Source organism: Macaca nemestrina, chromosome 11 (assembly GCF_043159975.1).
Source record: "Macaca nemestrina isolate mMacNem1 chromosome 11, mMacNem.hap1, whole genome shotgun sequence".
Taxonomy (NCBI): Eukaryota; Metazoa; Chordata; class Mammalia; order Primates; family Cercopithecidae; genus Macaca; species Macaca nemestrina.
This window is the reverse complement of record NC_092135.1, coordinates 803,981-828,392: the sequence shown is the minus strand read 5'-3', so window position 1 is coordinate 828,392 and position 24,412 is coordinate 803,981. Positions and strand designations below refer to the sequence as shown.

At 45.5% G+C, this 24,412-nt stretch overlaps 1 protein-coding gene across 3 annotated transcripts in view; it reads left to right on the top strand.

Annotated features, from left to right (window-relative positions):
- The first annotated feature begins 724 nt into the window (after positions 1–724).
- LOC105464146 (family with sequence similarity 168 member B) overlaps positions 725–24,412 on the top strand; it is a 38,962-nt gene continuing 15,274 nt past the window's right edge. The window contains exons 1-3 of one of the 3 annotated variants that reach the window (XM_011711808.3): positions 725–879; positions 11,181–11,261; positions 15,664–15,747. In XM_011711808.3, coding sequence (XP_011710110.1) covers positions 11,192–11,261; positions 15,664–15,747 — 154 coding nt within the window. In that variant the 5' untranslated portion in view covers positions 725–879; positions 11,181–11,191. Of the gene's footprint in view, positions 880–945; positions 1,080–11,180; positions 11,262–15,663; positions 15,748–24,412 lie in introns of those variants that run through there. The other 2 variants (XM_011711809.3, XM_071072499.1) reach the window with 2 other exon arrangements.

Below are 24,412 nucleotides of genomic sequence, written 5' to 3'. Positions count from 1 at the left end.
TAGCCAGGTGTGGTGGCGGGCGCCTGGAATTTCAGTTACTCGGGAGGCCGAGGCAGGGGAATCGCTTGAACCCGGGAGGCGGAGGTTGCAGTGAGCCGAGATCGCCCCATTGCACTCCAGCCTGGGTGACAAGAGCGAAACTCCGTCTCAAAAAAAAAAAACAACAACGAACATTCTAGTACACCTTTCCTGAACTCTGTCTATATAAATGATTCCGCACTTCTACACTTGAAACCGACTTGCATTCTCTGAAATCTGCACTCCTGAGCGGGCGCCCGCAGCCTCCACACTGGCAAAGGCTCCGTGAGCTGAGCTCCGCCCAGCTCCGACCCCTGGGGACAAGGCTCGACTCCCGGGTGCGGCCAGAGCGGCCCGCGCCCTGGCGTCCGGGCACACACAAGGGTTTCTGCGGCGCGGGACTATCCCAAAATATAAATCAAATACTTTTTTCACAGAGCGTGAATGCAAAAACTACAGCTACGCCCCATCCGTTCGCCAATTGCGGCGGGCCTGCTCCGCGCGCGCCCGCGCTCGTCCATCCGGGCGTCTCGAGGGCGCCGGCGGGAGCGCGCACGCTGCGCAGTCACGTGCCTGGCGCGCCCCCGTCGCGGCGAGCTCGGGCGGAAGTGAGGTCGACGACTCCGGTGGCTGCGCAGCGTCGGCGGGGAGCGCGGGCTGCGGAGAGGCGGGCCGGGCCAAGCGGAGCCGAGCTAGCGGGAGCGCGGCGCCGGGGAGGCGGCGGAGACGCGGGGCTCGGAGGGTCAGCCTCTTATCGTAGCCGGTCTCCTCGGCGCGTCCTCCCTCGTTTCGCCCCACGGCCAAGCCCGCCGCGGGCCGGCGTGCGCTGGTCACTGAGGCCCAGGTCGCCGCCGCGGCGCGGTGAGTGGGGGCGGGCGGCGGGCGACTGCGCGTCCAGGCCGGAAGTGCGGCGCTTTGTGCGGCCGGCTCGGGGCGGTGCCAAGGTCGGCCCGCGGCTCGGGGTCGCTTGGCGTCCGGACCGGCCTGGGGTGCGCTTTGTCCCGCGGGCAAGGCCGGGCGGGGGCCGGGGGCGGAGCTCGGCCGGACACGTACGCGGGCAGGTGCGGTCTTGGCGGCGCTGGCCTGCCGCCGGGGTGGCTTGGCGGCGCGGGGCGTTCTCCTAAAGGTCGGGGTCACAGCCGTCAGGAATGCGAGCGTGAAACACGGGGGCAGAGCGCTGTGACAATAGTCATTTCCTACGTGTAACTACTCACTTTGTCTACCCACGAAGTAAAGATAATTTTTTTTTTTTTTTGGCTTGGCGGCATCTGAGCGTTCTCTTTCCAGCTTGAAAAGGCACGATTTAAATTACAGGCTTTTAAGATTTCCTTCAGAAAGGACGTTTCGTGGCCCATCCTGGGTTAACTTTGAAAAAAGAGTGCAGTGCGCCTTTACGACGTCCACAAATAAGGGTATTTCTGTTTTATAGTGTATGTGAACATGAAGTGTGCATCTCATGGGCTGTTTGAGTTTATGTTTAGTCATTAAAATAAAACATAAGAATATTTTGCAGTGTTTTCGCATGCCAGGAAGTTTTACAAATAAAAAGGTTTATGTAGTTTCCACTCCTTAAACTTTCAGGTCATCCTTGTGTAATTTGAGATCACTTTTCTCAAATACTGTGGATGAAAGATTCTGGATTAAATAAAACTTTTTGGTTTTGGCAATAACAGGAACACATTTTTAAGCTTTTGTAGATAAAGAAGGAGTGGGTTATTTTTGCTTTGACAGCCAAGATTTGAACAGTGTAAGGCTATTCTAATTTTGAAGCTAGTGTTGCAGAATTTGTGAAAATCTTGCTTCTCTTTGTCTTTACAAAGCCGGCTTACTTTGGTGGAGTGTTGGCATATGTTACTCATGTAACATTTTGGAATGTTTCTGAATACAAGAAAGCTTTAAAGTGAGTTAAAATTAGTTGTGATTTTGATTAAATGAAAGTTAAGGTCTGGTAGAAGGCGGCCTATAGACTTTTAAGAGTTGGAGCCTGCTTTCTTTGGGTTCTCCTGGATGTTCTCTATGCAGCGTTCACTAGAAATGCCCAAGCAGGTAGTTCTCTTCTGACTCCTGCAGAGTCAGAAGAGTGGAAGGATTAGGCTGTGTGTGTAAGTTAATTGCCTGGAACCTAGAAGGCGGGAGTAAGCAGCCCAGGTCGTCTTATCAGATCTTAATATATTTGTTAGGAAATGAGAGCAGTGTAATGCCATAGAAGTAGAGGATTAGAATTGAAAAAAATCTACAGTGCGTTTTAAAATTATTTTTTAATAGGTTCCGTAGTTTAAAGGGAAATTATACCAAAGTTGTCTTATTTAGACAGTTTTTTTCCTGCATTAATTGAGCACGATTTTTTTTTTCTTTTTTTTTTTAGACGAGTCACCCTCTGTCGCTCAGGCTGGAGCACAGTGGTGGGATCGCCTCTCACTGCAAGCTCCGCCTCCCAGATTCACGCCGTTCTCTTGCCTCAGCCTCCCAAGTAGCTGGGACTACAGGCGCCCGCCACCACGCCCGGCTAATTTTTTTGTATTTTTTTTTAGTGGACACGGGGTTTCACCGTGTTAGGCAGGATGGTCTCGATATCCTGACCTCATGATTTGCCCGCCTTGGCCTCCCAAAGTGGTGGGATTACAGGCGTGAGCCACCGCGCCCGGCCAAGCACAATTTTAAAAGAACAGTACACCAGTGTAATAGAGTGATACTTTTTTCATGCCTTGTGTCCAGTCTATTAAGTCTGATTGTACTGTGTAGAAATACATGAATTCCTCCCAGTCAGATGCAAACCCAAACCTTGGTAATGAAGGTAAAGTTTGGGGGAGAGTAGAGAACTTCTCTTTTCCTTTTTTTTTTTTTGTGAGATGGAGTGTAGCTCTGTCTCCCGGTCCAGAGTGCAATGGTGTGATCTCGGCTCACTGCAGCCTCCTCCTCCCGGGCTCAAGGGATTCTCCTGTCTCAGCCTCCCGAGTAGTTGGGATTACAGGCACACACCACTGCGCCCAGCTAATTTTTGTATTTTTAGTAGATACAGGGTTTTACCGTGTTACCCAGTCTGGTCTTGAACTGTTGACCTCAGGTGGTCCACCCACGTTGGTCTCCCGAAGTGCTGGAGTCTCTGCACCCGGCCTATATGCTCTTTTTATTTTATTTTATTTTATTTTATTTTTTTGAGACAGTTTTGCTCTGTTGCCCAAGCTGGAGTGCAGTGGTGTGATCTCGGCTCACTGCAACCTTCTCCTCCCAGGTTAAAGTGATTCTCTTGCCTCAGCCTCCCAAATAGCTGAGATTACAGGTGCATGCCACCATGCCCATGTAATGTTTGTGTTTTTAGTAGAGATGGGGTCTCATCTCACTATGTTGGCCAGGCTGGTCTCGAACTCCTGACCTCAAGTGATCCACCCACGTCGGCCTCCCAAAGTGCTGAGATTACAGATGTGAGCCACCGCATCCAGCCTCTTTTTTAAAAATATATTTTTGGCCAGGCGTGGTGGCTCACCCCTGTAATCCCTGCACTTTGGGAGGCCGAGGCCAGCAGATCACGAGGTCAGGTGATGGAGAACATCCTGGCTAACACCGTGAAACCCCGTCTCTACTAAAAATACAAAAATATTAGCCGGGCATGGTGGCGGGTGGCTGTAGCCCCAGCTACTTGTGAGGCTGAGGCAGGAGAATGGTGTGAACCCAGGAGGCAGAGCTTGCAGCGAGCCGAGATTGTGCCACTGCACTCCAGCCTGGGCGACAGAGTGAGACTCCATCTCAAACAAACCAAAAAAAAATATATATATAATATATATTAAATTTGTATAGAGATGGGAGTCTCACTATATTGCCCAGGCTCATCTCAAACTTCTGAGCTCAAGCAGTCCTGCCTCAGCTTCCCGAAGCACTGGTGTTACAGGCACTTGCCACCACGTCTACAAGCTTTTGTTGATGATGTCAGACATTACTGAGACTTTCCAATGTTGATTTTTCTGAGTATTGTATCTTGTATATTGGTGTTTCTGAGAGTGAATTTAAACCTCTTGAAATTAGGTTTGTTGATATAAAATTTTAAAGGCCTGGTATTGTAGTATTTCATTCTTAGTGCTCTGTGTGGGAACTTTGTTTAGAGACGATATGTTTCCAAACTAGGAAAAAATAGTGTAGTGATGGGTCTTTCTTTCTTTCTTTCTTTTTTTTTTTTTTGAGATGGAGCCTCACTGTTGCCCAGGCTGGAGTGCAGTGGCATGATCTTGGCTCACTGAAACCTCTGCCTCCTGGGTTCAAGTGATTCTCTTGCCTCAGCCTCCCAAGTAGGTGGGACTACAGGTACGCGCCACCAGGCCGGCTAATTTTTGTGTTTTTAGTAGAGACAGCGTTTCACCATGTTGGCCAGGCTGGTCTGGAACTCCTGACCTCGTGATCTGCCCGCCTTGGCCTCCCAAAATGCTGGGATTACAGGTGTGAGCCACCATGCCCAGCCAGGTCTTTCATTTTAAAGACAGACTTTTCTTCTGATTGTTATTTGATTTTCAAGTTAGGAATTTTTGCTGTCATCTTTTTAAAGGTAATCTGACATTTGTCTATTCTAATGCAGGTGTCAAACCACCCGTAGGAATTCTGAGAGTTGAGTCATTTCAAATGGGAAGCTAAAAAAGTGGTAAGCTCGGCCTGGTGCGGTGGCTCACGCCTGTATTCCCAGCACTTTGAGAGGCCAAGACAGGCGGATTGCCTGAGGTTGGAAGTTCGAGACCAACCTGACCAACATGGAGAAACCCTGTCTCTACTAAAAGTACAGAATTAGCTGGGTGTGATGGCACATGCCTGTAATCACAGCTACTCAGGAGGCTGAGGCAGGAGAATCGCTTGAACCTGGGAGTCAGAGGTTGCAGTGAGCCAAGATCGCGCCTTTGCACTCCGGCCTGGGAAACGAAAGTGAAAACTCTGTCTCAAAAAAAAAAAAAAAAAGGTGGTAAGCTCTAGATCCAGCCTTGGGTTTGGGTTTCTTAGTCCACACCAAGTCAGACTGGAAAGTTGGTGGTTACAGGGAGATTTTAGTGGCACTAAAATTTCAGGTAGATTGGTGATGGTGTGTTTTTTCTTTAGTTTTGCATTATGCAAAATTGAAAATACAGCAATACAGTGCACAACCTTATATCCGACATCTTGATATAAAGATTATTAGCATTTTGTTGTATTTGCTCTTTTTATAGAAATATTTTAAATCATAGATGTATCATTTTCAATTTTATGTACTTTATGGTGTCTCTACAAATTTATGTATTTATAGATAATCACAGTACTGTTATCAGGCTTAAACATAATTGTTTCGTACCAGCTGATACCCAGTATTTAGTCGTGTCCCAGATATCTTTAAACTCTGCTTACAGTTGTTTCAGTCTAAATCAAGAGTCCAAACAAAATTCATCTATTGCCTTTATATCTAAGTCTATTTTAATCTAGAACTATCTAACTTTCCTCCTCTCCCTCCCCTTTTTCCCCCCACCGTTGCCTTATTGAAGAAACTGGGTCATTTGTCCTCTGGAATGTCCCACTTTTGGGGTTTGTCCGATTGCTTCATGGTGTCATTCAGCATATTTCCTCCTACTCCTGCCTTTCTTGTAAACTGGAAGTTAGATGTAAAGGTTCCATCTGATTTTTTTTTTTTTTTTCCTTCAGACGGAGTCTCGCTCTGTGGCCCCAGCTGGAGTGCAGTGGTGCGATTTCAGCTCACTGCAGCCTCTACCTTCCAGGTTCAAGCATTCTCATGCCTCAGCCTCCCGAGTAGCTGGGATTACAGGTGTGCGCCACCACACCCAGCTAATTTTTGTGTTTTTAGCAGAGACAGGGTTTCACCATGTTGCCCAGGCTGGTCTCGAACGCCTGGCCTCAAGCAATCCACCCTTGTCAGCCTCCCAAAGTGCTGGGATTACGGGGATGTGCCACTGCAACTAGCCGAGTAGAGTTTTATTATTATTCTAGGCTATAAGTCAGGTCATTATGGAAGGAGAGCTTCCTAACATCCTTCAGTACTTCATTTGGGTTTGCAGTTTTTGGTTGTTAGGAATAATGCTGTTATAAATGTTCATGTCCAACTGTAGGCGTAGCATGTGTTTTCACTTCTCTTGGGTATATCCCTAGGAGTGGAATTGTGGGGTCATGTGGTAATTCTGTTTACCTGTGCTGCTCAGGAGCTTCCTTGCCTACCAGACAGCATCTCCACTCAGCCCATATTTAAGGGTCTCCACCTGGTGGTTGTAACCTAAGCTGTCTCCACAATTACCTATTACTGATTCCCTACATAGAGCCTAAGCTCCAAACAAACTCAATTGCCTAATATTCCTAAAATGCATTTTGCTTTTTCTCATTTTTGTGGGTGATTTGATCCTATCCATTGTTTACTGGAAATGATGCCCTTTAATTATTATTATTTTTTGAGACGGAGTCTTGCTCCGTTGCCAGGCTGGAGTGCAGTGGCACAATCTCAGCTCACTGCAACCTCTGCCTCCCAGGTTCAAGTGATTCTCCTGCCTCAGCCTCCTGTGTAGCTGGGATTACAGGCACCTGCCAACACGCCTGGCTAATTTTTGTTGTGTTTTTAGTAGAGATGGGGTTTCACCATGTTGGCTAGGCTGGTCTCCAACTTCTGACCTCAAGTGATCCTCCCAACTTGACCTCCCAAAGTACTGGGATTATAGGCATGAGCCACTGTGCCGGCCTAATGTTGCCCTTTAATCAAGTTTTTCCTATTTCTTCCCTCCCCCATAGAATTTTTGCTCTCCTCTCTCAGCCCTCAGAGCACTTTATTCTCTTGTGACTCTTAACACTTGTTGCCTTGTATCATACTTTTAGGCCGGGCACGGTGACTTACGCCTGTAATCCCAACACTTTGGGAGGCCGAGGTGGGCGCATCACGAGGTCAGGAGATGGAGACCATCCTGGCTAACCCAGTGAAACCCCGTCTCTACTAAAAATACAAACAATTAGCTGGGTATGGTGGCAGGTGCCTGTAGTCCCAGCCACTCGGGAGGCTGAGGCAGGAGAATGGCGTGAACTTGGGAGGTAGAGCTTGCAGTGAGCCGAGATTTGGCCACTGCACTCCAGCCTGGACGACAGAGCCAGACTCCGTCTCAGAAAAAAAAGTATTTGTACTTTTAATCTTATGTATATGTTTGCACTGTCCAATACAATAGCTGTCACGTACACAGGACTATTGAAGTTAATTAAACTAAAAATTCAGTTACCATATTTAGACAGTACAGACACGTTTTCATCTATGTTTTTGCGATAGGGTCTTGCTCCATTGTCTGAGCTGTGTGATTATAGCTCACTGTGGCCTTGAACTCCCAGACTCAACTGATCTCAGATAGCTGGGACCACAAGTGTGCACCACCACATCCAGCTAATCTTTTTACTTTTTGTACAGACAGGGTCTTGCCATCTTGCCAGGGCTTGTTTCCATCTTTGTGAAAGTTCTGTTGGACAGTGCTTTTCTAGATTGTAACACTCAGAAGAGATTGTGACTTGCCCTTTGGTTTTATCTCTGGTCTTTGTGTAGTGCTTTGCTTATCTGGAATTCAATTAAGAAATAAAATTAACTCCTGGCACAGAAGAAAGAAATAACATTTGGGAAATATTTGCTTCTTGGGAGATGATAGTTGAACCAGAGAAGTATGTGAAATATTTGCAGACCTCCACAATTTCTTTGTTGCACATTTGCCAAGCATGGGTTAAAAGTACAGGGGAATAGGGATTGGCAGTTGCTAGTTTGTTTATTCCTGAACTATAGGGTAAGACACACAAGTGATTCTCCTGCTTACCTGCTTGTTTGTATACTTGTTTTCTCCCTACTCTGAACTGTAGGCCTGCACTGTCCAGTATAGTAACCCCTAGCCACATGGGACTACTTATGTTGAAGTTAAATAAAGCTAAAAGATGCAGTCTCATACTAGCCTTATTTTTCAGGTGCTCAGCACGCTTGGCAGGCGGCTGCTGTAGGGGACAGCACAGATAGAGAAGGATGTGGTCATTTTACAAAGTTTTGTTGGTCATTGCTGGTCAAGACCTATCACATAGCTGTAGCTGTGAATGGCATGACAATTTTGGCATTTGGCTTTGGTTTTGAAGCTTAAAAAAATTAGACAGTTCAGGTAATGAATGTTTTAGTTACTAAAGTTGCCAGTTGATTCCTAATTTAATCCAGAACTTCCTGTTACAGAGGCTAAGGATGTGACCTAATATTTTCTTCTTAGTACAGGATTGCTTGGTTGTGAGTATTCTAAATGAGTCAAATGAGCTGAAAATTTGAAGTGGTTTCTTTTCGTATTTTGTCTTTGTAATGGATTTTGACGCCTAGAGTGTTCTGAAAGGCATTTGTTTTTTAGAAAGTTGGTAGGTAGTTGCACCTATTTTGTACCAGGTGTTGTTATTGATGCTGGAGACAATTGCCTTTAAGCAGAACCAGGTACATGTTCCCTGCTTGTTTTGGCTACATTCTAAATGGGAATGTGGGGAAGGCAGACCTAAAATGCACATTTTGTGTTTTGTTACTCATTACCTATTTTTCAGAGATGGACGCTTTCTGTATTGCCCAGGCTGGTCTTGAACTCCTGGCCTCAAGTGATCCTCCCACAGTGCTGGGAATACAGGCATGAGCCATTGTACTCAGCCTAAAAATAGACTTTTTTTAGGTCTAGCAGTTTTAGGTTTACAGCAAAATTGAGCAGAAGGTACAGAGGTTTACACTAAATTGAGCAGAAGGTACAGAGAGTTCCCATATAGCCCCCTACCCCACACATGCTGTTTTAAATCTTAAAGATCATCTTAATCTTTATAACCGCATGCATCAGTGAGTAATTTACCAGATGAGAAATAGTGAAAGCTCACACTCTAATACACTGCATTTTTAGGAGGCCAAGGCGGGAGGATCACTGGAACTCAGGAGTTCAAGACCAGCCTGAGTGACGGGGCAAGACTCTGTCTCTACTAAAATGAGCCAGATGTGGCAATGCACACCTGTAGTCATGGCTACTCTGGAGGCTGAGGTGGGAAGATCACTTAAGCTTGGGTGATCAAGTCTGCAGTGAGCTATGACTGACAGAGCAAGACCACGTCTAAAAAATAAATAAATAAAGTTAAATAATACACTGGATAGGATTCAGAGGAGCTTACTAGAGAGTTGAATGGGAATCAATTCCCAACAATACTTCTGTTGGGGAAGGGATGGAGTCCTGGTTGTGGCTGTACAAGTTATTGAACTTGTCAGGAAAAGGAAATATTTATGGATGATAAAACATTGAATGGATTAATAGAGTTGCTGGGCTGTAACCAATTAGTCTTTATTGGGAAAAAAAATTTAACAAATTTTTAAAGAAATACAGGAAACTAGTGTGGCATGGTGGCACACACCTGTAGTCCCATCTACTCAGGAAGCTGAGGTGGGTGGATCTCTTGGGCCCAGGAGTTTAAAACCAGCCTGGGCAACATGATGAAACCTCGTCTCTATTTAAAACACACACACACACACAAAACCTAGCCAGGTATGGTGGCACCATACCTGTAGTCCCAGCTACTAGGGAGGCTGAGGTGGGATAATCACTTGCACCCAGGAGGTCAAGGTTGCAGTGAGCTGAGATTGTGCCACTGAACTCCAACCTGGGCAACAGAGCAAGACCCTGTTTTGGGGTGGGGTAGGGGGCGGGGGGAAGAAATACAGTCCCAGCACTTTGGGAGGCTGAGGTGGGCGGATCACGAGGTCAAGAGATGAGACCGTCCTGGCTAACATGGTGAAACCCCGTCTCTACTAAAAATACAAAAATTAGCTGGGTGTGGTGGCGCACGCTTGTAGTCCCAGCTACATGGGAGGCTGAGGCAGGAGAATCACTTAAACTTGGGAGGTAGAGTTGCAGTGAGCTGAGATTGTGCCTCCAGCCTGGCGACAGAGCAAGACTCCGTCTGAGGAAAAAAAAAAAGTAATAATAGTAAATAAATACAGGAAACTGCAGAAGGAACACTAAATCCACTCCTGTCTAGAGTCAGTCACTGTTCATATTTTTATATATTTCCTTTGAGACTTTTTTTCTGTTTGTGCAGGGATACACATCTTTATACATATAGGTGTTTATTTGGGATCATACTGTGTAGTGCAGGATGCATTGTAATACCCTACTTTGTTTTCACTTAACATTGTATTATTCTGTTTTTAAACATTTCATGAAAAGCAGCTGCCTGCTACTTCATGTCCTGGATATATCTTGGTTAACTATCCTCTGTTAGGAGAACATTTTGGTTACTTGTAGAGTTTTCCACTTGTTTTTTTTGCGACAAAGTCTGGCTCTGTTGCCCACCTTGGAGTGCAGTGGCACGAGCTTGGCTCACTGCCATTTCTACCTCCTGGATTCAAGTGATTCTTGTGCCTCGGCCTCCCAAGTAGCTGGGATTACAGGTGTGTGTCACCACAGTTGGCTAATTTTTGTTTTGTTTTTGTTTTGTTTTGTTTTTGAGATGGAGTCTTGCTCTGTAGCCAGCCTGGAGTGCAGTGGTGCGATCTTGGCGCACTGCAACCTCCGACTACCTGGTTCAGGCGATTCTCCTCCCTTAGCCTCCTGAGCAGCTGGATTACAGGCGCGCGCCACGACGACCAGCTAGTTTTTGTATTTTTAGTAGAGATGGGGTTTCACCATGTTGGCCAGGATGGTCTCGATCTCCTGACCTAGTGATCCCTCCACCTCGGCCTCCCAAAGTGCTGAGATTACAGGCATGAGCTACCATGCCCGGCCAATTTTTGTATTTTTAGTAGAGATGGAGTTTCACCATGTTGGCCAGGCTGGTCTCACACTCCTGACCTCAGGTGATCTGCCCACCTCGGCCTCCCAAAGTGCTGGGATTACAGTTGTGCGCCACCGTACCTGGCCTTTCCCCTTGTTTTTAGTGAACATAGAGCTAACAATTTTTATTCCTTAGCTTCTGATGGACTGAGGAGAAGTGTGAAAAAAAGTTTATCATGCCCTGGTTTGGCACCCATTAGGACATTGAGTGTCCCTTTTTTGTTCTCTGCTGGTTGTGGACAGCATGAAATGTATTGTTTTATAAGCAGCACAGAGAAAGCACTCTAGCTGCCTGCTTTTTTAGGACTGGTACTGGAGAACAATCAGAGAGCAAAAGTGCTTGGCTAAATCGCCTTTTTTTTCTTTTAGTTTTTGCAATCATGAATCCGGTTTATAGTCCTGGATCTTCTGGGGTTCCCTATGCAAATGCCAAAGGAATTGGTTATCCAGGTAAGCAAGTACAATTTTGTTTTCATTTTTGAACTTTGAATACGTGGTATATTTTCATGTCACTTTTTTTTATTGACAAACGTAGCTCTAAGTGGCTTAGACAAGAAAGAAAATACCTGGAAGTAAACAATCAAGTGGTAGGACTGGATTTGGTCAAAACTTGATCTAGTGGCTCCAGCAGTTGGGACCAGGATGTAGTTTCTCTACCTCCTGGTCTCAGCTTCACTTCCTCAGTGTTAACTTAGTGTTGGTCACAGGTCCCATTCCTTCTCATTGTGGTCTCTGAAGTTCAGGCCCCTCGCAGTAGTCCCTCACTAAGAGCCTCTTTACCTTCACCCTACAGGAAAGCCCGATGGGGCTGCTTGTTCTCTGTTCAAACCAGTTCTGGGCTTTGTTCTGATTAAACTCAGCGTCTATCCCTGGTCCATAAAGGGGAGTCTGCTGATTGACTTAGGCCTGATCCACATCCCTTTGGTGGAGTCAGCTAGTCAAATATGGACTGCAAGTGAAGGTTGCAAGGAAATGGATATTGAGGGAGCAAGAGCTGGTTGGTCAAAAATAACAAATGGTTGTTCCCTTTGGTGACTTTGCACAAGGAGTAGTTATTTGTAATGATACAGTTTCAGTTTGGGTTCTGATAATATGATAGAAGAGATAACCCCAAAACTTTTGCTGTAAGACTCTCAGAAAATGAAATAAAACATTTTACAAATGTATAACTGAACTTGCAGGAGGTAAGAGAGATAGCTGGGGTCAAACGTGAAAGCCCTGTTAAACTCAGCTCTCCTGGCCTTTGAACTAATGTCCTGCCTCTCCTGGGGACATGTGCTATTTGTGGGTTTTAGCAACCCACATGGGGGTAGAGACTGAGTCTTAGGACCCTTGCAACAGGGAATGGAAGTGAGACTTCTTATCAATCATTCTCGCCCCTCTGGAGAGGGATACTCCCCACCAAAGAGATAGACTAAACAGTCTAGTCATCCAGTGGCCCCATAAGGAAGTTTGGATGCTTGGGCTCTGAGAACAGGGGGAGATCCTTACTAAGACTTTGTAAGCATTCAGAGATGTTTGGGGCTCTAGCTTGTATTATACTCCCCAGGGGTTCAGAAGTTGAGAAATTAACGTAAAAATAGTCTCCAGGCTTCGTTACTCCTGGAGCATCTGACAGCAGCGAATGCAGAACTGCTGTGGGGGCATATGTTCACAACCCAGGTTGCGTGGGCTTCCTGCAGGCAACGTTCTGCCTGCTAGCATGGGATGCCTCCCATCAAGTAAGAGGCACCACCCATGACAGACTGCAGGAGAAGAACCATCAGGTAGAAACTATGTCACGTGGACAAATTTAGAAGAATTGTAGATAGAAAGAATCAGAAACATAAGAGGGGAACAAGATGCTGGGAAAAAAGAACTAGCTGGAACTTTAAGAAATGAAACAAAATGGCGTATGAACAAGTTTCAGGTTAATGTCAAGACAAAATACTTGTGGAGAGAAGAAACCAGAATGCAACATAAGGAAAGGCAGGAAAACAACAGTAAAGAAACAGTGGCCGGGCGCGGTGGCTCACGCCTGTAATCCCAGCACTTTGGGAGGCTGAGATGGGAGGATCACGAGGTCAGGAGATCGAGACCATCCTGGCTAACACGGTGAAACCCCATCTACACTAAAAATACAAAAAATTAGCCGGGTGCAGTGGCGGGCACCTGTAGTCCCAGGTACACGGGAGGCTGAGCCAGGAGAATGGCGTGAACCCGGGAGGCGGAGCTTGCAGTGAGCCAAGATTGCGCCACTGCACTCCAGCCTGGGCAACAGAGCAAGACTCTGTCTCAAAAAAAAAAAAAAAAAAAAAAAAAAGAAACATCTGGAGCTCTTCTCCAGGACTGAGTAGAGAAACCATAAGAAAAGGAGTGGCAGGCCGGGCGCGGTGGCCCACGCCTGTAATCCCAGCACTTTGGGAGGCCGAGGCGGGTAGATCACGAGGTCAGGAGATGGAGACCATCCTGGCTAACACGGTGAAACCCCGTCTCTACTAAAAATACAAAAACATTAGCCAGGCGTGGTGGCGGGAGCCAGTCGTCCCAGCTGCTCAGGAGGCTGAGGCAGGAGAATGGCGAGAACCCGGGAGGTGGAGCTTGCAGTGAGCAGAGATCGTGCCACTGCACTCCAGCCTGGGCAACAGAGCAAGACTCCATCTCAAAAAAAAAAAAGAAAAAGAAAAAGCAGTGACAGAATTTTCCAGAATTGATGAAGGATAATTTAGTGATGAGCTGTGTCAACACCAGTTTAAACAGTGTTTTAAATAGCTAAGGAGGATCCTGAGTGCAGCTGGAGCCAGAGGAATGGCCAAAACCAATGGCATTAGCACACGCTTACGGTTCTCATCAGTACAATAAGACAAGGATTGCCTCTTGTAATCACCAGTTTTGTGCAAAGCTGTGAGGATGCTGAGGTATGTGCATTTTGCTCCTGCTGTTTGGTTAGTCAAAAGCAGGGATTGGTAAGTTAGATAAAGGTCTAGATAAAAATATTTTACGCTTTGTGGATCATACCATCTCTGTCATCACAACCACTCAACTCTGCCTTCGTAGCACAAAAGCAGCCATAGATAATACTGAGCATGTAAGGGTGTGCGTGTTCCAGTGAAACCGCGACAACAGGCAGTGTGCTGAAATTGCCGTGTGGGCTGTCATTTACTGACTGGTCAAGAGAATTGGAGTAAAACACTTTTTTAGGCTTTTTTTATTTTTGGTCTACAAAACACGTTTAAAGGAAGATTTCTGTAATTTTGAAACTTCACTGCCAAAAGCTAAGAAGATATGAGAAAGGAAAATGCTTTTATGCAACTTTGTACTCTTACTGGCCAATGGAGAGTCTGGTCTATAACTTTTCTTTTTGTTTACATTTAATGGAAAAAAGTAACTCTTCCTCAAAATGCTTTCTTCCTTTTTGTTTTTTTGAGATGGAGTTTCTCTGCCCGTGCCCAACCTGTTCATTTAATTCTTCATTAACTTATAAACAGTTCTTTTATAGCTGGGCGTGGTGGCTCATGCTTGTAATCCCAGTAATTTTTGAGAGGCTGGGGCAGGCGAATCACCTGAGGTCCGGAGTTCAAGATCAGCCTGGTCAACATAGTGAAACCCTATCTCTACTAGAAATACAAAAAATTAGCCGGATGTGTAATACCAGCTACTCGGGAGGCTGAGTCAGGAGAATCGCTTGAACCTGGGAGGCGGAGGTTGCAGTGAGCCAAGATAGCATCGTCACACTCTAGCCTAGGCAACAAAAACGAAACTCTGTCTCAAAAAAAAAATTATTTTACTATTCTTTTAGTGCTTATTATAAAGATTATACCACTTTTATTTTTTTTATTTTTATTTTTTTGAGACAGTCTCGCTGGACATCGCCCAGGCTGGAGCGCAGTGGCACAATCTCAGCTCACTGCAACCTCCATCTCCCGTGTTCAAGTGATTCTTCCAGACTTTGTGCCGTGAAGTCAGATGAGGGTAACAGGACCTAGTGCGTGATACCCTTAGCACCCTTATTACTCTTGTTAAGTAATTATGTGATTTAGAGTTTGGAATGAAACTTCCAGAAATGTTATAATTGAAGCTGGGCACTGTGGCTTACGCCTGTAATCCCAGCACTTTGAGAGGCCAAGGTAGGTGGATCATGAGGTCAGGAGTTCAAGACCAGCCTGGTCAACATGGTGAAACCCCGTCTCTACTAAAAATACGAAAATTAGCCAGGCCTGGTGGTAAACACCTGTAATCCCAGCTACTCAGAAGGCTGAGGCAGGAGAATCGCTTGAAACGGAGGTTGCAGTGAGCCGAGATCGTGCCACTTCATTTTAGCCTGGGCAACAAGAGTGAAACTCTGTCCCCCCCAAAATAAAAAATAAAATATATAATTGTGACCTATCAAAATTCTGAGGGAAAGCCAGGCGCAGTTCTCACACCTGTAATGGGAGGCTGAGGTGGGTGGATCACCTGAAGTCAGGAGTTTGAGACCAGCCTGGCTGATGTGATGAAACTCCGTCTCTAGTAAAAGTACAAAAATTAGGTGTGTTGGCATGCACCTGTAAGCTCCTCGGAAGGCTGAGGCAGGAGAATTGCTTGAACCTGGGAGGCAGAGGTTGCAGTGAGCCAAGATCGTGCCATTGCACTCCAGCCTGGGCGACGAAAGCAAAACTCTGTCTCAAAAGACGACAACAACAAAAAACAAAGTTCTATGGGAAGAAGACAACTAGAGACACATTGTTGGCCACACATAGTGCTCTCGGGGCTGCTTAAGTCAGTCCGTGGAGTTCTGGGGACAAAGGTAAGAGCGATGGCTTTGCAGGAACTCTGGTGATTGTGCGTCACTGCTTCAGTTGATGACATGAGATTGTTCTGTATTTTTCTTCAGCTGGTTTTCCCATGGGCTATGCAGCAGCAGCTCCTGCCTATTCTCCTAACATGTATCCTGGAGCAAATCCTACCTTCCAAACAGGTATGTGCTGGGTGATAAAATGCTTTGTATGTACAGCTGGGAGAGAAAAGTCAAGGGATGGATTTTGAGAAGGGTGGGTATAGAATTAGGACTTGGTTGAGTCGATTTCTCAAGTTCATTAAGTTAGCCTGTTGATAAGTGCAACAAAAGCTTAATTCTCACTGCACTAAAGCTTTATATACTGTGTTTCTCATGTCCTCCCACAAGGCAAATCTGTAATCACTAGGTTGTTAGAGTTAACTCTGCCAGAGCATCTGTTCATGAAGAAGTATCACCTACTAGAAACTGAAGACTCTTGCCATGCTAACAGGTGGAATTTCTATGTTAATGTTTTTAGAGATAATTTTTTATTTGACTACTTTAGCACTCTGATCATATTTTTTTAAAAAGTATTATTTTCCACGTAAGGTATATATGAATATTTTTAGATTTTGGAAATCACTGTTACTATTGAAAGTGGAATTGGTTTGGGTCTGAATCGTGAGGAGATTGGTTATTTAGTGGGATTTCCTCCTAGGAGCCTGCACTTTCCGGTGTTTTCCTTTTGGACTTTTTTCACCCGCAGCAGTGGTGGTGCACACTCTGATCTGAGGCTGTGGTGTGGCCTTAATCCTGCTGGGGCAACTTTTGTCCCTCACACTAGCCTAACACAGTTAACTCTGACAGAGGAGGACACAATAGCAGTGTCCTTTCCCCAAATTCTTCCAGTTTTGTGAATCATGAAATTCTGCCTTTATGTTCTGTCCTTACATCCATCTCTTCTTTTCCATTTCCACTATGACTACCCTTGTTCAGCCTGTAGTTCACAGCCTGAAAAAAACATTCTTGACTTGGTTGTCATGCTCCCGAGCTTTCTGTCCCTGGGTTAGTGTTCTTCCCATTTAAACCAGAGCGATGCTCCCAGATGAGTTTTTCTCAGGGGTTTCCCATGACTATAAGACACAGTTATGCCAAGAGTCTCGACTTTCAGTCCCTGGCTGTTTGCCACATTGGCCCATTTTTTCCCCTTTAGAGTGGTTTTCCTTTTGTGTTTTGCCTTGAAAGAACCATCCGTCTCGTAGTGTGTATCCGTAGTTCATTCCTTTTTATTGTTATGTAGTATTTTGTTGTATGGAAATATTTCAGTTTGCTTATCCATGTACCATGTGATGAACGTTTGGGCTATTTGCAGTTTTGGGCTATTAGAAATGAAAATGCTGTTAATATTTACATGCAGTTTATTGTGTGAACATATACTTTGATTTCTCTTGAGTAATAAATACAGAGGATTCGAGTGGCTGGTTATTATGGCAGGTGTGTATTTAACTTTGTGAGGAACTGCCAAACTGTCTTCCGAAATGGTGGTACCATTTTACATTCCTGCCAGCAGTGTTTGTGAGTTGCAGTTCCTCCACATCCTTAACAACACTTGGTGTGGTCAGTCTTTTTAATTCTAGCCATTCTAGTGAATGTGTAGCAGTATCTTTTCATGTGCGTATTTGCCTTCTGTGTGACTTTGGTGAAGAATTTGTATACAGCTTTTATTGTGTGTCGGTTATTGTTTTTTTATCATTGAGTTTTGAGAGTTCTTACCAGATATATGCATGTTTTTTCCCAGTCTGTGGCTTTTTCATTCTTCTAACAGTGTCTTTAAAAGTGGTTTTAAAAGTTTGGGCCAGGCGCGGTGGCTCACGTCTGTAATCCCAGCAATTTGGGAGGCGGAGGTGGGCAGATCACGAGGTCAGGAGTTCGAGACGAGCCTGGCCAACATGGTGAAACCCTGTCTCTACTAAAAATACAAAAATTAGCTGGGCTTGGAAGTGCGCTCCTGTAATCCCAGCTACTCAGGAGGCTGAGGCAGGAGAATTGCTTCAACCCAGGAGGCAGAGGTTGCAGTGAGCTGAGATCATGCCATTGCACTCCAGCCTGGGTGACAGGGTGAGACTCCGTCTCAAAAAAATGTTTGATGAGGGTTAGTCGTTTTATGGATCATGCTTTTTGGTACCATACTTAAGAAACTTGTGTAACTTGGCTGGGCGCAGTGGCTCACGGCTGTCATCCCAGCACTTTGGGAGGCCGAGGCCTGCTGATCATGAGGTCAGGAGATCAAGACCGTCCTGGCTTACACGGTGAAACCCGCTCTTTACTAAAAATACAAAAAATTAGCTGGGCATGGTGGTGGGCACCTGTAGTCCCAGCTACTCGGGAGGCTGAGGCAGGAGCATGGTGAGAACCCGGGAGGCGGAGCTTGCAGTGAGCTGAGATCACGCCACTGCACTCCAGCCTGGGCTACAGGGTGGTGAGACTGTCTCAAAAAAAAAAAAAAAAAAAAAAAAAAGAAACCTGTGTAACCTAACTTCACAAATATTTTCTTCTTTTTTCTTGTAGAAGTTTTACACTTGTAGGTTTTTCTTTTATGTCTGTGACCCATTTGGAGTTAATTTTTGTGTGTGATGGTAGGAATGGATTGAAGTTTGTATCCTCGGCATACGTATGAATGTGGCATGTGATAATCATGCTGTAGACCACCATAACATTAGTTACTCTTTTAGGATTTTCAGAGGTAGCCCACTTTTACTCATGTCTTCATGGAGGCACAAATCAGTGTGAAAATGTACTTAAAACTTTCAGCTTTTTTATTTTACAAGAAGAACCTTGAGTTTATTTCAGGCTGACAGAGCTGTTCTTGCCAAAAATGTGCAGCACTGCCTCGCAGAAGCAGGGTGGTGTTTGGAGGCCGAGTGCTGCTGACAACTTCCCACCTTGGGCGCCTCTGGGGGCCACCCTGTGGAACATGTGCCACCCATCTCATTATTATTTTGAGACGAGGTCTTGCTCTGTCGCCCAGGCTGCAGTGCAGTGGTGCAGTCACACCTCACTGCGCCTTCAACTTTCCAGGCTCGAGCAATGCTCGCCCCTCAGCCTCCCGAGTAGCTGGGATTACAGGTGCACACCACCACACCCAGCTAATTTTTCTATTTTTTGTAGAGATGGGTCTCACTGTGTTGCCTAGACTGGTCCCAAACTCCTGGGCTTAAGTGATCCTCCTGCCTCAGCCTCCCAAAGTACTGGGATATTATAGCCGTGAGCTACCATGCCCAGCTTGTCACCCATCATCTTGAACATCTCTCCTTTCTCATAGGGAGGTAAGGCCTGTGTTGTCCCTTTTCCAAGACTGCTCTCAAATTGTTCTATAATCCAGAAGCAGGGACAGGCAGGTAGCAACTGCAGCTGCCCAAATGGCCTGCCTTGTTTAGAGGGGCATCCGCTGACGGGTGTCAGGCAGTTGTTGGGTGCCAGACTGCTGGCGCACCAGTGCCAGATCTTCTGGTCTTGTAGGAGAAGCTGTGAAATTGGTGGATAAAAAATACAAGGCAGCCAGGCACGGTGGTTCATGCCTGTAATCCTAGCACTTTGGGATGCCAAGGTGGGCAGAACACTTGAGGCCAGGAATTCAAGACCAGCCTGGCCAATATGGTGAGACCCCGTCTCTACTAAAAATACAAAAATTAGCCAAGTGTAGTGGCACACACTTGTAGTCCCAGCTGTTTGGAAGGCTGAGGCAGAAGAATCAGTTGAACCTGGGAGGCAGAGGTTGCAGTGAGCCAAGATCACGCCACTGCACTCCAGCCTGGGTGACAGAGCGAGACTCTGTCTCAAAAAAAAAAAAGAAAAAAGAAAGTCTTTCTGATGTCCCACAAGTGTTGTTGGCCATCTGACCTGAGTCTGGATCACAGCTGTGTGCCCATCTTTTTCTGGGATCCTCTCTGTTTTCATGTGTTAGGTGTTTGTTTTTAAGAGATGGGGGTCTTGTGGTTTCACCCAAGGTGAAGTCCAGTGGTAGTTACAGCGTTTTTCTGCTGAGTTCAGGGGATCTTCCCAACACAGCCTCCCAAACTGTTGGGATTACAGGCATAAACCACAACACCCAGCCTCATGTTTTGAATTTTTAAATTCCCTTTTCAGTGAGCCTATCCCTGTTTCTGATGAGCAAGCCAAAATTATCAGTATAAAAAATTTAAAAGAGAAGTTTTTCTCCCTTCCTGCTGCTTTCTCTCTGTCTCTCTCGCTTTCTCTCTCTCTTTCTGTGTGTGTGTGTGTGTGTGAGATAGGATCTCACTTTGTTGCCTAGGCTGCAGTGCAGTGGCATGAACTTGGCTCACGGCCAAGCGATCCTCCTGTCCCAGCTTCCCAAGTACCTGGAACCTTAGGCACAAGTCACCCCACCTAGATAATTTTTAAAAAATTTTTGTAGAGATGGGGTCTCACTGTATTGCCCAGGCTGGTTTAAAGTTCGTGAGCTCAAGCAGTCTTCTCACCTTGACCTCCCAAAGTGTTGGGATTACAGGAGTGAGCCACTGCACCCGGCCCCTGCTGCTTTCTTGATCTGCCGTTTGGTTCTCTTGCCATCCAGTTTGTACCCAATGCTGACTTGTGGTTTCAACGCTGTATATGTGGAGTTTGGCTTCCAGAGCACTTTTGTAATCCAAATGCCACGTATTTCTTAGCCCTCTTCCAATTGTAACATAAGAGGAATCTTGAGAACCTTGTGATGAGATGTCTTTTGCTGAAGAATTCTATTTTTCGGAATCTGGAAATGGAGAAGGTGTCATTCATTTTGTCCTCCTGAACAAGGCTGTGTATGCACACATCAAGAGTGGTGATATGGTTTGGCTGTGTCCCCACCCAAATCTCATCTTGAACTGTAGCTCCCATAATCCCCACGTGTCATTGGAGGGACTTGGTGGGAGGTAATTGAATCATGGGGGTGGATTTTTCCTGTGCTGTTCCCGTGATACTGAATAAGTCTCATGAGATCTGATGGTTTTATAAAGGGCAGTTCCCCTGCACACGCTCTCTTGCCTGCCGCTGTGTAAGGTGTGCCTTTGCTCTTCCTTTGCCTTATACCATGATTGTGAGGCCTCCCAGCCATGTGGAACTGTGAGTCCATTAAACCTCTTTCCTTTATAAATTACCCAGTCTCGGGTATTTCTTTATTAGTAGTGTGAGAATGAATTAATACAACTGGGCTGTCCATTTTTGGAATCAGAGCTTTGGTTTGTGGAGTTAGCTGGATGTGGCTTATACTCCTGGCTGTGTCACTCCCTGGGTAAGTTGTTTAACTTCACCTTTGGCATTGGAATAATGGATAGATAACTCCTTGATTTGTTACGGGAGGATTTCAGCGCCAAGCCTATGATCAGGCACAGATGTCAGCTGGGCCAGCGCACTGAGGCCTCTGTTCTGCTCCCACTTAGAGTCACAGGGACCTATAACTAGTATTTGTAATGAGGATCTGAAATTGTCAAAACAGTCTGTTCTTTACAAGGTGATTTAGATGTTTATTACATTAGCACTTACTTTTAAAAGATACAAATGTTGGCTGGGTGCTGTGGCTCATGCCTGTAATCCCAGCACTTGGGGAGGCTGAGGCGGGAGATCGAGGCCATCCTGGCTAACACGGTGAAACCCTGTCTCTACTAAAAATAAAAGAATTAGCCAGGCGTGGTCGCGGGCACCTGTAGTCCCAGCTACTTGGGAGGCTGAGGCAGGAGAATCACTTGAACCCGGGAGGCAGAGCGATTCTCCTGCCTCAGCCTCCTGAGAAACTGGAATTACAGGCGCTCTCCACCACGCTGGCTAATTTTTGTAATTTTAGTATAGATGGGGTTTCTCCATGTGTGTCAGGCTGGTCTTGAACTCCTGACCTCAGGTGATCCACCCACCTAAGCCTCCCAGAGTGCTGGGATTACAGACATGAGCCCCCACACCTGGCATTTCTTTTCTTTTTGAACTCAGAATTATAGCCATAAAATGAAACCCTTGGTTTGTTTAAAAATTAAACTTCACGCATGGCAGCCAAGCAGGAGAGAATAGTCTTTGGAATATTAATAGGCTGTGAGGTCCTGTGGAGCCTGTTTCTTTCCCTCTTACAGGTTTACATTCACTTAGGTAAAAGATCGCAGTGCTCCAAAAGGCTTTTTAAAATGAACAGTAGCAGTTCCCTCCTCCCTTGTGGGAGCCCCCCCCGTTTCACTCCCCATGGGCAAACTCGAGCTCTTTAATTCTTTAAAGCTGCTTTTGCTTGTGATTTCCGTGCGTCGACATGACGTGTCTCTGCTGTTCCCTGCTTCTTTTCGTAAAGTGGCACTGCTTTACTGACTTCTCACTTTGCTGCCCCTACCTTCCTTCACAGTTCTGTTACTGTGGTCACTTCAGCATTGTTGACAGCTCTGTCCTCTATGTGGCGATCCTGTTGTCCTGTGCCCTGTTGCAATTTCTTCTGCATCTACTGTGATTTCCCTGGAATTAATACTGTACTTACCTGGTGTATTTGATTAGGTTTCTGTGACCATAGCATTACTTAAACCTCCAGCTACCCCCGATGTGTTGAGATCTCTTCTTAGCAATTTCCGATACCTGTGTGTTGTGTTTTCCTGGTGAGCTCTGAAGCCCTCCCTTCCTCTCTCTTACCTGGACTGGTTGTCCTCTGGGCCAGACCCTTGGGGGGTCACTCTTCCTCATCATCCCAGGGCTTGCTTTTGCCTTTCCCTTCTGCCTGAGTTCTTTTCTTTTTTCCTAGTTTATTCTGGCTTTGGCAAGGGATTTTCTTCAGTAAGCACCTGGGAGAGTATGGAAAAGTCACAATTTTGAGATTTTCCATGTCTGCAAACATTTTATTCTGCACGCACACTTGGTTGATGGTTTGTCTGGATGTAGAATTCTAGAGTAGCAGTTACTTCCCCCCAGAATTTTCAGGCCTTTGCTCAATGGCTTTCCAGCTTCCACCACTGCTGCTGAGAATTGGGATACCTTGTTGGTGCCTGATTGAGTGTAACATTGTTTTTTCTTTGCTACTCTGTAGGATTTTTGCCTCTCGTGTTCAGAAATTTCATGATGCTGTGTTTTGGTGCAGATCTTTTCTCCTCACATGTACTTTAGGCTTCTGAATTTTTAAAATTTTCTAAATAAATGTCTTTTTTACTCAAAAATTATTATAAAAATCTGTGTGGTACACAGTACTTTTGGGGGAAAAAATGACCTATTTAAATAAAAAGTTTCTGGTTCCCGAACAGTTGGCATTCTAAAGTCAGTGACCCTGTGCATGTCCTTCCTGAGGGCCCAGCCAGGGTCGCTCGCAGGTTTGGTAAAAGTGGAAGGAGGGAGCTTCTGTTCTTCGCGCCGTGTGGCTTGCATCGGCACAGACGGGCTTCTTGGGGAGGGAGAATCTGGAAAGCTGTTGTTTTGGAAAGACCTAGCACTGAATGAATTTTGTATTTCAGGGGGCAGTGTATAGTTTTGGGTACGATGAGGTAATTGTGTATATTTGTTTATTTGAAGTTTGTGAAGTTCCTGTTGAATTACTATGGAGGGATATGGTGGACTTAGTGCTGAATGAAAAAAAAAACTTAAGGAAGGTGACAAGCACCCACTAAGTCTTTATTTTTAATTAAAATTTTGTTTTTACTTAGTTTTTAAAAAATTTTAAAAATTATTAGTTTTTAGAGACAGGGTCTGGCTCAGTCGCCCAGGCTGGAGTGTGGTTGTACAATCATAGCTCATTGTAACCCAGAATTGCTGGACTCAATGAGCGATCCTCCTGCCTTGGCCTCCTAGGTCGCTGAGACTACAGGTACACCCCACCATGCCTGGCTCATCTTTATTTTGTAGAGACGAGGTCTTGCTGTGCTGCCCAGGCCAGTCTCAGAACTCTTGGAATCAGGTTATCCTCCCATCTTGGCCTCCTAAAGTGTTGAGATTACAGGTGTGCACCATAGCTCTTGGCCCCACACTAAGTCTTAAATTGATAGGGAGACCTGTTTGCCTTACTTGAAATGCACTTTTCTTAAATGCTGGCTAGAAGATGGTGTAACGTTCATGCCTAAGCCAAGACCAGAGTTTTCTGGTGAGCGTTAGAACATAGCCGCACAGTCATAAGAAAAAACAGTAAGATGATATATATTAAAAACTATCGGTCTGATTAGAAGTAGTTGACTTTTTTCAACATTTCATTGTAAAAAATTTCAGATATCACAGAAAAGCTGCAGAAATTTCAGTGATCATCTATATATGGATGCTAAGATTGTACGATTAAACTTTTTAAAGCCGACTTTTACAAGTAACATTTTACTTGTATCACATACACGTTACTCCATCCATCCTTCAGTCCATCTTATTTTTTGATGGGTTTCATTTCAGAGTAAGTTGTGGGCCTCAGTATACCTCACCTCAATAACTTGAGCGTGCACATCATTAATATTTGTTTAGTTCCTTTTTGGTTTTGGTTTTAAGTAAAATGTGCATGTGTGAAATGTGCAGGTTTAGCATCCCATGCATTGCATGCTTCCTTCTTGGAGCAGTCGCTCCTTTTGCTTCAGCAAAACCTGCATGTGAGGTAGGTGTTGTAAGACACCTTGGGTAGGCCAGATGCGGTGGGTCACTTGAGATCAGGACTTTGCGACCAGCCTGGCCAACATGGGTGAATCCCGTCTCTACTAAAAACACAAAAATTAGCTGAGCATGGTGGTGCACGCTTGTAATCCCAGCTACTCGGGAGGCTGAGGTTGGAGAATCACTTGAACCTGGGAGGCAGAGATTGCAGTGAGCTGAGATTGCACCGCTGCACTCCAACCTGGGCAACACAGCGAGACTCTGTCTCAAAACAAAAACAAAAAAGACACCGTGG